The sequence below is a fragment of the Drosophila obscura genome, unplaced genomic scaffold (genome assembly GCF_018151105.1).
Source record: "Drosophila obscura isolate BZ-5 IFL unplaced genomic scaffold, ASM1815110v1 contig_1, whole genome shotgun sequence".
Taxonomy (NCBI): domain Eukaryota; kingdom Metazoa; phylum Arthropoda; class Insecta; order Diptera; family Drosophilidae; genus Drosophila; species Drosophila obscura.
Window position 1 is genome coordinate 983352 of NW_024542679.1, and position 12630 is coordinate 995981.

Consider the following 12630-nt stretch of genomic DNA (forward strand, 5'->3'; position numbering starts at 1 on the left):
TCCTGAACAAATAGAGCAACCGAAAAGACACAGAAAGAGAGCGAGAGTAGAAATTGTGTAAAAAGGTCGATGCATCCGATAAGAAAACCCCCCAAACCTCACTCATTCCCACTGTCTCACTGTCACACACATCTTTGGTCGTGTATTTGTCGATCGACAACGGTGTACACTGTACACTGTACATTGGTTCTACTACCGTCGCGGCATACATATGTCGCCGGAGATAAGATATAGTGGATGGGACGGGACGGGACACCTTCGATACATGCCGATCCAAGAAGGTAGCAGACGCAGTTGCAGTCACATTTGAAAATTGGAAATTCGATTTCATGGGATAATCAAATATTGTACATTTCCAGACACATTTACGATGCCTATTTCAGGATTGTAATCTTTTCCCCTCAGATAAGAGAGCTCTGACTAGACCCTTCTCTCTTTATTTCTCTGCTAAAACCCTCAAAGCATTAACCCACATTTCTTGTCTTATCAATCGATGGCCTGGTCATTTCCGCCATAACTAAGACTAACCATATACTATAGTATATACTACACATAGTTATATAACCCAACTTTGAGGCCACATGGCCATCGAATACGAGAATTCCAGGTAAACAAGCGCCGAATTTCTTCATTTACGATCCCGTTTGACTTTGCTTTTGGGCATACGGAAAGTATGCGTTGCTATCTTATCGTGATTCAAAGTAAGAAAAAAAAAATATATACTATATATATTACGAGGAGTACATTGGTATATAGGTAGGTAGGTAGGTAGGCAGGTAGCACCCCTTTGGGCTCCTCAATACTCAAGTCAACTTTCCGATAAGCCGTGAGTAAACCGTCTTTCTTTTTGGAACCTAGGAGCAACCTGCTCCACACACCACACACACACACATGAGGGGTCCCACACTAGGGCTAGTATAAGCCATGAGAGCCCTACTCCTCATCATGGCACTAAATTTAGAAACCCCCTTCATATCGATATCATCGACTGGGGCGGCTTATGTGCACAATCTTTATTTGACTTTGTTGCCGAGTTGTTTTGGGGGGGAGCAGTGTTTTTTTTTTATGGCCTCTGCCACAACTTTCTAAGTACTTCCCCATTGATCGGTCCCATCGAGAACTCGAGTATTCTGTTTGCACGTGTTGCAGGACACAGAAATTCGACTGCAAGTGCAACTGCTCACGACAGAGACCTTCGTCTAGAGCACTTCCCGACTGGTGGGTAGCATTTCTTGTGTAAGCTCCCCCTGCCCCTGCTAAAACGCTGAAAGGGATGATCAATGATGCGGGGCGGGGAAGGTGTCCGGAGGCTTGTGTCATTAATGAGCTCTAAGAATTTAATTAAATTTCTGAACTGTCTGACCGATGTCGATGTTCTTCTCAAGGAAAGACCCAACCCGACCCACACACCCGGCTGTCAGCTCATTTTTGGCAATATTCGCACGTAAAATTGATTAAAAACTACGTGTTCCGATTGCATAATCCATCCCATTCCATCCCCCCTCCCCTCACAAATGTTGCACTTGACGAGGCAGAGCCCCAACACCTCCGCATGCCTACCTCCCCGGGAATCCGAACAATGCAACACATTCATAATGGAGAGGAAAACCTTGTCAGAAATCGAAGGGGCTCCGGGCCTGGGGAAAACTCTCGCGCTGATAAAGAAATAATAATTTCCGCTTCAGGTGAGTTGATTTTCAATTTCCGGGCAAGCAGAGAGCAGATGAAAAATTGCTCAACTCTGCACCGCAGTGCAGAATATGCGCATCAACAGATTAAAGTGCCAAAGGTCGTGGACCGCTAAAAAGTCACACACACACACACACACACACACAAACACACACACGCAGAGAGCGAGAACATTTTCACCTGCGGCAGCTTGCGATGAAAAATCGTTTAATGACACCATTCACAGAGTCAGGCAGTCAGCCAGTCATCCAGTCCCCTGTGGCGTCGGTGGGTGGCTCCTCCTACGCGTTAGAGGCTTTTGACTAGGCTGCCAGTCTGTCTATCTGTCTGTCTGTCTGTTAGGCGGGTGAGAAAAAGGCTGCAGGCAACAATTGCAGCACTGAAATGGGAGCAACATTTGTGTGGCATCCACTGGCAGGCAGCCTGGCAGCCTGGCAGCCAGCATCATTTGTCAGGCTCTCGGCACAGCAATTATATCTATATCTATTTCTACACCAACTGGAATACCCATTCGCTGCATAGGGGAATCTTTCAAGCAAGAAATTTGCCATCCATTCAATGATTACTTCTATATTAATTTCCGTGCAACTGTCACCAGGGGAGAGCTGCATTCAGATCAGAACTCTTGGATCAGTCATCGATCAAGAGGCCAGCGCACCTACAGAGCGGGAATTTCCCAAGACACCTTTCGCTGGGACTGTACCCGAGCGGTGCTGTGCTCGCTTCGTGGCTGGCCACAGCAGACCCTGTTTATATACTCGTACCTTTCACCATTTATATTATATGCGATCTATCGCCATGAAGTTGGTTTAATTTAGAGCCGTCTATAGCCTCGATAAGAGTACGCATACGACTGTATATATATACGACATATATATACACACACATACACCCATACACCCATACAATGTCGCTGGCGTAGTCTTATATCTGAAGGTGTGCGTGTTCTACTTTAAACAAGTGATTTCGATTTATGATTAGACATTTGGACATAGGCAAACAACTTATGCACCCAGAAAGCACAAAGATAATGTGGGGCCTCGATATGTAAGGAAGGGGGGCCTCCGTCGAGTGGTTGGGGCAAAGGTTGGACTTGCCACTTCTCCAATGCGCTCATATCACACAGTTCCTCCCACTCAGCCTCAACATTTGCTAATTGTCGATGCATCTCGTGTGTCAATTTCGCATTGGCAGCGGCAATTTTAATCAATACCCAAAAACCGCACAAAAGTCAACGTCCACACCGAAGCTAATGGGCGTGGTCAGAGCCAGGCAGTGGTGGGTGGCGCTTGTCGATGCCGCAGCACGTAGAGCTCGTTAGACATTTTCTTAAGCTAATATTTTCACAGAGCGCACGGCGAACACGGCCAGGGACACGGACACGGACACAGACCGGACCAGGAGGAGATTATTCAAATGATTGGAAATTATCATGTGGCTGCATCCCAGCTTGGGCGGGCATCGGTCTGCACTGGACGGGACGGGACTGGACTGGACTGGTGGCTGAGCCTGGGTGTGCAAACAACAAATTGCATTTGTCATCTGCTGCATAAATAACGAGATAATACCGTAACATAATAACTGTCAATGGGTGGGCCGATGGGAGGTACGAGATGCAATCGTGAGTTACAACACCGGCAGCCCCTCTCTCTCTCTCTGTCTCTCTCACGCGTGGGTATGTGTCACGCGGCCATCTCTGTGGAGAAAGAGACCTGCAACGGGCTCTAAATCCTCACCCAAACTCCTCGGCTGCCGCAGAGGTAATCTACTCGCACGTGAGTGTCGGCTGTGCCACAGAGAGCGGGGCGACAAATGAGAATTTGTATCGTCGATTTGCATATTTAATCAAAATTAACATGACCGATAAAATCAATTACACTCACGGTGGGAGAACAGGAGAGAATTTGTGTGCGTGCGTGTGCGAGTGCTGTGTATCTTTCAGATGCAGATGCACGCACACTCACACGTACATGGTGTATGTGTATGCACAATTGCATTAGAACATTTCATCCTCAGCCGCCGCCGCTCATCCGCTCATCCGCTCAACCGCTCATCCTGCCTCATGCCTCATGTGTCGTGTTCGCTTTTCGGTTCGTTTGGCTCTCCAAATCCTTTTTCAGGCGGCAATATCTACGAGCATGGCCCTGTCCTGCACTCCATCTTCCATCTGCATTACGGCATTGTTGCAGACACCTCTATGCTCATGCTCCTGCTCCTGCTCCAACCGCTGCTGCTGCTTCGCCAAGGACTCTATCTGGTGCTGCTCGCCTCTCCTATGCTCTCCTCTGAAATGGCTTATCCTGTCCAACATGCTTAAATTGTTTCTTGCTGTCACACTGATTTTACTCGATTTATTCCATTTCGAATCTGAATTTATTTTTATGCACTGCACTGCACTGCACTTACAGGCTTTAAGAACTGAATAAATATTGTCTCGAGGTCTCGAGGTCCTCCTCGATTGCCGGTGAGCTGAGATGGCATTTAAATTTATTTAATTGCATTTCAAATGCATCTAAGCGAACCAGAGAGCTCCACTCTCTATTCGAGTCTATTCTGAAGTTTTTCAAGGATTGTCCCAAATCCTTTAATACGCATAAATATTCAATGGGGGGTGTGATGCTGCCCAAATGTACGGGCATTTGTCCCCCAGCCCTATCCATTTACTGTTCCAGTGAGAAAGAATTCCATGCATTTAATTACGTTTCCATTGCCCTTATACCTTTCCGTCCGTCCATCCGTCCGTGCCGCCCGTGCCGCCCGTGCCGCTCCTCTAAACATTGTTCAATTCAATTGAAAATCCGTAAGGTAAAGTTGATTTTTCTTTTCAATATCTTCTCGTCAGACAAATTAACGCCACGCCAATTGCCAGAGAGACCTTCAGGACACTGCTCGACTCGGACTGGGAATGGATAAGGTGGCAGTGGTGAGTGGTGTTGGGATGGATTGGAAGGGTATTTATTCCGCCTGTAGGTGCTGTGTGGGAGAGCGAAAGCACAGGACAAGGACAGGCTTTCATAAATTCGCATTGATTGCGTTCAATTAAAATTCAGTTATGCTCCGACGGCGCCCCGGCAGCTACAGAGCGAATATTTTAATTAATTTTCACGCGCTCAGCACAAAATTTTCGTTGCCAAACCGAAAAGTACATTTTGTGCGTATTTATTCCCATTTTCCCGGTTGCTTCTGGTATTTTATGCGCATTTGAACAGCGCCAGCATCTGGCTGCAAAATAATGTCATGTCTGTCATTTTACCCTTTTCTTTCTGGCGCCCAGCTTTATGTCAAAAACTTTAATTATGTCGGATTCAGTTGGATCAGCAATTCCCATTCAAACCAAAGACAGGTCTGTTGTGGTTATCTAAATTCGATTTGTTAATGCAGTAATATACTTTTAGGCTTTTTCTTCCCTTTGAAACACTTTAAAACCGACTGCTGTTCCCTGTATCCACTTCAAAAGCGCATCGATTGGCTTTTAAAGCCACAATATAAACAGTTTGTCCCTCTCCTGCGAAACAACCATCGCATCTGTCTGTCTATATCTGTGGCAGCCATCAACATCATCATCCGACCTCTGCTCGTGTATATAGATACTTTGTCTAGCATTTCAATTGGCAAACATACTTGAGCTCTGGCAGCTACACGAGTTTAGTGCTGAATGAGGGCGAAAAAAGATACCGCCGCACCGTCACACGCTGCGAAAATAAACAACAACCTCATCCCAGCTCTCCTTCAGGTCTGCCCGAAAACCCGAAAGCCAAAAGCCTTTCATCTACTTCAGTGCTCAAGTGGCAACAACAGCATCACTACGATGCACAAACAAGGACAAGGAGAGTGTGATTTTCGAAAATGGCAAAAGTATGTTTTCCAAATCTGACTTTTCAAGGCCAGCGCCCCATCGGCCACCAGCCACCTACCCACACAACCACCATTCGCACCACCATGTCGCGAATGCGGCTGTCGTTGGGTGCTAGTTGCTGTGCCACAATGCAGCGCAAACTTTGACGCAATTTCAAGTCTACTTTTGGGGCCAAATTGTCGCCTGAATGACAGTTGTTGATTTTTCAAATTATTTGCCAAGGCTACACCCCTGAAATGATGATGCATTCCCATGCCCCAGCCAAGACCCAGCCCAAATCCATCTCAAGATGCCACAAAACTCTTCAAATAAACCAAACATACAAATACATATGTGCGTATATAGAGTTAGATATATATAGATATAGATGTATATTTGAATGTGTGCCCTGGCGGCAATTTAAGCTGTTGTTGCTGCTGTTTATTCAAAAACTTTGCTCTCGGCTCCATGGAAATTTATAGTTTCTGCTGGTGCCTTGGCCTGATGGTTTCATATAGCACACGACGACTAATAGGTTTTCTTTGGCCATAGACTTAGTCAAACTGTTGGCTCTTCTTGTGTTTTGTCTGTGCAAATTTACTTGGTAGCTCCATCCATTTCCAGCTGAACTTGGAGTAAGAGTAAGAGTCTGAGTCAAAGTCGGTGTCGGTGTCGGATTGGTTTGGCTTGGTTTGGGTTCTGTTTATAAATAGTTTAAATTTACATTGTGGGTTCGCTTGACGGAAAACTTTACAGACTGACGACGATGCCGACGAGAAGCCCTTTCATTTGCCCGAATCCGTTGATTCTTCTTCAAACGAATTTTTGTGCTCCATTTCGGATAATATTTGTCCGCACATTAAATGCAAATAAAAGATATACTGTATGTATATGTGTGAGTGTGAAAACATAGGAAAACCGCACTGATCGTTAATTAAGAACTAGGAAAAAGTTGTCGTCGCTGAGCGCTAATTAAATAATCCACCAAAAGTCAAGCAATGCGCCAGAAAAAAGTTTTCCCTCCTCTATTTGCCACCGGTTTCCATCTTTTTTCCCCCCATCATTTTTGTTTCTGTTTGCTGCTAATCTATGCAAAGTTGGCCGGGCACACAAAAAACTATTATGGAATTTCATTGAAAGTTAAAGTCAAAAAGTCGCGCAGAAAAAATCCTAACGAAGGGCGCAAAAGAGAAGCAAAAGTTTCTCTCCGGTTATAACGAGTCAAAGTTTCAGGTTCTGCTGATGAACTGGACTCGACAACTGGTCTGTAGGACTGTGGGACTGGACCGGAACATGGTCACACATGTGCACCCATCCGGCAAGGCAATGCACGAGGAGGAGGATGGAGGCATCTCTGGCACCGTGGAAACCTGTCAGTTTAAGCCGCTTAGAGAAGGGCAGAGGGCTTTCTTTTTTTTTTTGATGGAATCTGCATTCGCATATTCGCACTTGTGCGTATGCGTAATATTTATGAATATTATTCTCAATTTTTGTTTACTGCTTTCGTAATCAAAAATTTACATATTTGGGCCACTAAAATTTAATTATAATGCACCCACCCACCCACAAACAGAGAGAGAGAAATAATTGTACTATCAGGGCTGCACAACCACACAAATGTTTACCCAAGTAAAACCCAAATTGAAGCACACAAAAAGAAAACTTGTTGCGGTTACTTGTGGGATTTCGGGGGTTCCCTAACAGCGCCGAGGCTGTGCAGCCCTGGCATGTCTATATGTGCTGAGAGGGAGACGCAGAGAGATAAAGTCATGAATACAAAATGTGCCGCAGCTTTTGGTTTTGCGGCTCAGTTGGCAGTTCTTTTGCCCTCCCATCCCCACGACTAGCTCTCTCACACATGGCAAAACTCATTTCATGGGTCAAGAGCTACAATCATCTGAACTATAGAAAACGACATAGAGCGGGAGGTAGGGAAGGAGAGAAACTGGGCAAAAATTGATTATGGTGGCAGCAACACTGCAATGCCCCGCCCCCACAGCATCCGCACGGCCGTGGCCGTGGCCAAGCAACTATCATCAAAATCCTATTAGTTGGATCTCCATCTCCACCGTGCCGCTGCTGTGCCCGGCTTTGTCCTTGTCCAGTTGCCTGCATTTTGTCAGCGTTTATTTGGCAAATTAATTCCCCAAAAGGTAAGCCAAACTTGCGATTTGAAACAATCAGCGACTCCCTCCCCCTCCGTACCAGGGTCCAGGCCAACCCCAGTCCAACCCCAGTCCAACCCCAGTCCAACCCCAGTCCAACCTCTCCACTCCATCCAACTTCAGAATCCTTTTGTCCTTTTTCTGTCCAGCTGCAGCTGTTGTTTGCCCCGACAGCCGACAGCCACAAGAGAGAGAGACGCAGCGACGGGCCCAGCAGCTCAGACAAAGAGGGTTCAAATGGGTTAAGGACTGTCAGACGAGCCCCTGCGAAAGGGCTGGCGACTACGCTACTGTGCAAAAAACCAAAGCAAAGGACACACACACACACAATTTGTGACAATTCCTTTTTGCGGATTAATATTTGCTCTGTCTCTGGTCCCAGGTCCCTGGGCCCTGCGCCCTGGGTCTCTCACCGGTTGCGCCTTTATTTGTCTCGCTGCCCTTTTTCCTGTTTCCTGCCTTTTCCCCACTTCATGCAAATTAACTTGGAGAAATTTTTAGGGATCTGCCGAAAGCATGGGAATATGAGAAACCCCAAAAGGCACGAGCCCCAAAGAATCTCTCCACGAGATAATTATTTGTTATGTTGTGCTCATTGTTTTAGGACTTAATTATGCTGCAGGAGCCTCATGTCCCACGGCGGATACAGCCCTTCAGCCGCTTCACTGGTCAAGGATAAGCCGAATTGGTTTTACTTTCACCCCCAGAATGAATATAATCTAAGGAACTTAAAGGTGTGTGAGTCATTCCACCTGAAAGAGAAACACACATTTAATTTGATTTTCTCTTCGCAATTCATCGATGTAGCAACTTAATTTATGAAATGAGCGCAATAAATCAGTTTCTTTGGCCAAGAGCTTCACTTAGTTGATTGCCCCTTAAAAGGCACGAGGCAATGAAAAATTGCTGACTTCTTGCAAGGAGTTGCTGCCCCCCCACCAACTGTGCCACACTTTTTGGAGGGTGGACACGACCTGACATCTATCCTGATATATGGGGGTCGCATGCATGCCAGCCAGAAGAAGAGACTTGACTTGTTTCTTGTTCGTTTGTGGGTCTCCTTGGACCTAAGACCACCGTTGATGGACAGTAATTCCCTTGGCAGAGGGGCTGCACCTGCGATCCACTCCACCGCACCGCAGCGCACAGACCAAGTACAAGCCGGTGTCCAAATGTTTGTCCGCACGATGTTGCAACAACCTCTAATCGCCAGCCAGCTAGCCAGCCAGCCAGTCGGACAGTCAGCCAAGTGTCAACACTTTTCGCTGCGTTTCCCCACATAGCGATCCGATACGAAACGAAACGATACGATCCGATGCGATGCGAGCGATCGATGACGAAATGGAAGTGGAAACTTGGAAACTGCCCGCTGCAAGTGTTCAACAACTGTTCAACTACAACTCTCTGTTCTCTTGGCTGCAAGCAGATTGGCCAACTAGCCAGCCAGTCAGCCAGCCAGCCAGCCAGCAACTGTGGACACGATGGCAATAGGATTGCGAAATATTCGCATGCCACTCAAATCAAGTTTCGTTTTCCCCCTTGAACGAAAGCCGCGCTCAAAATATGGAAATCGAAATTGGGGTTTTCATTCGGTGCAGTTTACATTTGCAGTTCGCTGAAGCTAGTCGACATTGGGCATTGGGCATTGGCAGTTCCTCTAAAATATTCACCACAAATACGCGTCTACGATGAGTGTGCACTTGCAGCGGTCTTGGATTGTGTTTGGGCTCATGGCCTTGGCCATTTCTCTAGTTCGAGGAGACGATGGGTTTCTCACAGAGCCGCGTAAGTGCAGTGTGATGGATGATTGAATGGTGAATGGGCATTGAATGATCCATGATATTAATACCCATATAAATTACCCTATAAATTTCTCACAATTGGAGATCCTGCCCCCATGTGACTAACCCACTTATGAAACGAAATCTGCCAATATGAATTAGACAAAAAAAAAATATTGCACCACTAAACCGGATCTCTGTTTCTCTGCCTTCTCTCTGTGTTTTGTTTTGTTTTTGTATTTGTTTTGCCTTACCCCCCCACAATCGCACTGAATACGATATACGAAACACGAATCAAACTGAATATCGAACTGAATCGAAACTTCTACTCGAACCGCAGCAGATTACATCAAAGAGTGTAAGATAGCCGATAAGAACTTTGTCAACTGCTCGACCCAGAGCATCCAGCAGCTCTTCGACAAGCTCAACGACGGTGAGTAGCAGTCTCAGTCCCAGTCCCAGTCTAAGGTGCCGATCCCACACCCATTCGGATACCATTCACAGGCATTCCCGGCCTCACCAGCATCAAGAGCTTCGATCCGTTCCACCTGAACCGCATCCGGATCACGCAGGGCAACAGCAACGCCATCAATCTCAAAGTGGAGCTGGCCAATGTGAAAATTGTGGGCTTCGGCCATACCCATGTCCTGGAGAGCCAGTGAGTGGTGCCAGTAACTAATAGTGGGATTCCCGATTAATCCTTTTCTCTCGCTTAATATTTTCAGGGTTTTCAAAAAGGACTACAGCTGGAAGACAACCTTCACACTGCCGGTGATGAAGCTCAAGGGCGATTACAGTCTGTTTGGACGCATTCTACTCATTCCCCTCAATGGTCGCGGACAGGTCTTCCTGGATGCGGATAACATGACGGTTACCATGCACACCAAGACGCGACTGTACTCCAAGGGCGGTTTCACCTTCTACAATGTGACCAACTGTCGCGTAGATTTCAAGATCGATGGCCTCAAGTCGTACTTCTCCAACTTGTTTAATGGCAACAAGCAATTGGGTGAGTGCGAACCACTCTCAATGTTCCATTCTCAATGGTCTATCCATTTTGATTCCTCCAGAGGACAGCACCAACAAGTTCTTCAACGACAACTGGCGCATGCTGGCCGATGCCCTCTACACAGTCATCACCCAGACCATTGAGGATATTCTGCTGGACGTGCTGAAGAAGATATTCCATTACATTCCAGCCAACTTCTTTGTCAGCGATATTCCAACGCCCGAGCAGCTCTATGGAAAGGCCAAGCCGAAGCCCAAATGAGGAAATAAGTCACAGCCACTGGGATCTGGTATCTGGGAGCGGAAATGGGTATGGGGAATGGGAAAATCGGGAAAGGTAAATCTTTAGTCCAGTCAATAATAAAGTGTGCGACAAAAAAGAGCTCGAGCAACCCTTTTACGTGCCAGCCATCAGGGATAGACAGACACACGCATGGAGCAGAGACAAAAAGGTTTCCTGCTGCCTCCTCAAGGCATTAGTGTCCCTCAACTGTTGCCTTAGTTGTCGTACGATGGCGGACAGCATAGTAGTCGCAGACTAATGGCGGCACCTTAGTCAGACATTGTCCGGCCAAGTCCGGTCAAATATATCAGGATGGACGTCACAACCCGAGCAGACATTCAGCAAATGCTAGTCGGTGCATCGCCTGCAAACTGCAAACTGAAAATAGAGCCATAATCATGGGATCCCCATGCCAGGACTCGTACGCGCGCTGAGGGTAACCGCACATATGCCAAAGTCAAAACCGGAACCAGAAACGCGACCAGAAATAAAGGCGGAGCCGCGTGTTCAAATTAATTGCCGCAAACAGACCCCAGACCCCAAATTAATTTACATTTTTTATATGCAGATTTTCGTTTCCTTTTTTTGTTGTATGCCCGCTACTGGGTACTCCAGTAAAAGGGTATATGGGTTTCGTGTATGCCAAACACAAAAGGCTATTTATTCTGGATACAGCAGGCAATAGTCGAGCCTATGTCTGGAAAATGGAGACTAAAAGTTGTAGAAAATAATGAAAGCCAGCCAATCTCATTAACGGAATTTTTACATCTTTCCAAATTTAATTAAGACAGAATTTTGCTGGTATCCTTTAGTCCGAATATCCTGTAGGGCTCACATACTTTTTTGGTTTGAGGCCTCATTGGCTTTTTGAAGCCTGCCAATAATTTGTTGCAGCTGCTGTTGTTGTTGTTTCTGCTGCTGTTGCTGCTGTTGCTGTTGCAGATGCCACAATTAAAACGTTTGGCGCAGCGGCCCAACCATTACAAATGCCAAACAATTAGTTTAAATTTAATGCGCAATGCGTTTTCGGCCTTTTAGTTGCAACATTCTGCGGTTTGCGGTGCCCCCTTTTTGCTGCCTGCGCCCTCCAGTGTGTTGGGCGCCTTTTTTTCTCGCAAGCCTGGCCAACAGTCAAAGCGACAAATCTCGTGCGTGATTGCAATAAATTCGCTGAGTTCTGGGCCAAAAGGCAGCCCCGAAAATGCAGTCGGAACACACAAGGTAAACAGACAATAGTACGAGCTGAAGCGAAGAGCCAGAGCAGAGGATCCCCAGCAGACAATGGCGGAGCAGGAAAAACCAAAAGACAAACACGAAAGGAAAAACTATCTCCGGAGGGGTGGGCAGGAGCAGGGCACTGCGGAAACAGTCGCCGAAAGTATTTCAATATTCCCAGCCAATGTTGTTCAATATTTGCTGTGCCTGTGCCTGAGCCCCATTCAGTGCCACACATACCACACTCGACGAGGCCCAACGGGTGCTCTGTGATGGCTCAGTTTCGGCCTAAAAATGTGCTGTAACTTTTTGAAGCTCCCGCCCCAAAAGCACGCCTTTAATTTACACATATTTGTAGAATGTTTTTCGAACTTATTTTTACATTTTTTAGATTTGCCAACGGCTTGGGATTGCCCATGCGCATAGATTTAAATCATATTTGTATCGTTTTCTATACCAATATTTTTTCGCCTCTCAACGAGAATGAGTTACCATTACCATTTCCCTGATTTAAGGCTGCCTCGGTTGTTTTAGAACCCACTACTTTTATCTCATTTGTTGAGTTAACCAACATCCCTTGAGGTTTATGCCGGTGAAAAAGTTCATCAACAATGTTAAAATGCGACACGAACACTGCCCAAACATCGTTCCTAG

General features: G+C 46.3%; 1 protein-coding gene across 1 annotated transcript; it reads left to right on the forward strand.

Annotated features, from left to right (window-relative positions):
• The first annotated feature begins 9390 nt into the window (after window positions 1-9390).
• LOC111072265 (circadian clock-controlled protein daywake) lies at window positions 9391-10804 on the forward strand. Its single transcript, XM_022364004.2, has 5 exons — window positions 9391-9474; window positions 9811-9903; window positions 9975-10128; window positions 10196-10479; window positions 10541-10804. Exons 1-5 carry the CDS (start codon window positions 9420-9422, stop codon window positions 10738-10740), a joined length of 786 nt encoding a protein of 261 aa, XP_022219696.2. The 5' UTR covers window positions 9391-9419; the 3' UTR covers window positions 10741-10804.
• The last annotated feature ends 1826 nt before the right edge of the window (window positions 10805-12630 follow it).

Excerpts from the sequence above, each read along its gene's own strand:
- LOC111072265 (XM_022364004.2), top strand. The coding sequence starts at position 9,420 with ATGGCCTTGGCCATTTCTCTAGTTCGAGGAGACGATGGGTTTCTCACA. Across the intron at positions 9,475-9,810 it reads TGGGTTTCTCACAGAGCCGC|CAGATTACATCAAAGAGTGT; the intron begins GTAAGTGCAGTG and ends CTCGAACCGCAG. Across the intron at positions 10,480-10,540 it reads TAATGGCAACAAGCAATTGG|AGGACAGCACCAACAAGTTC; the intron begins GTGAGTGCGAAC and ends TGATTCCTCCAG.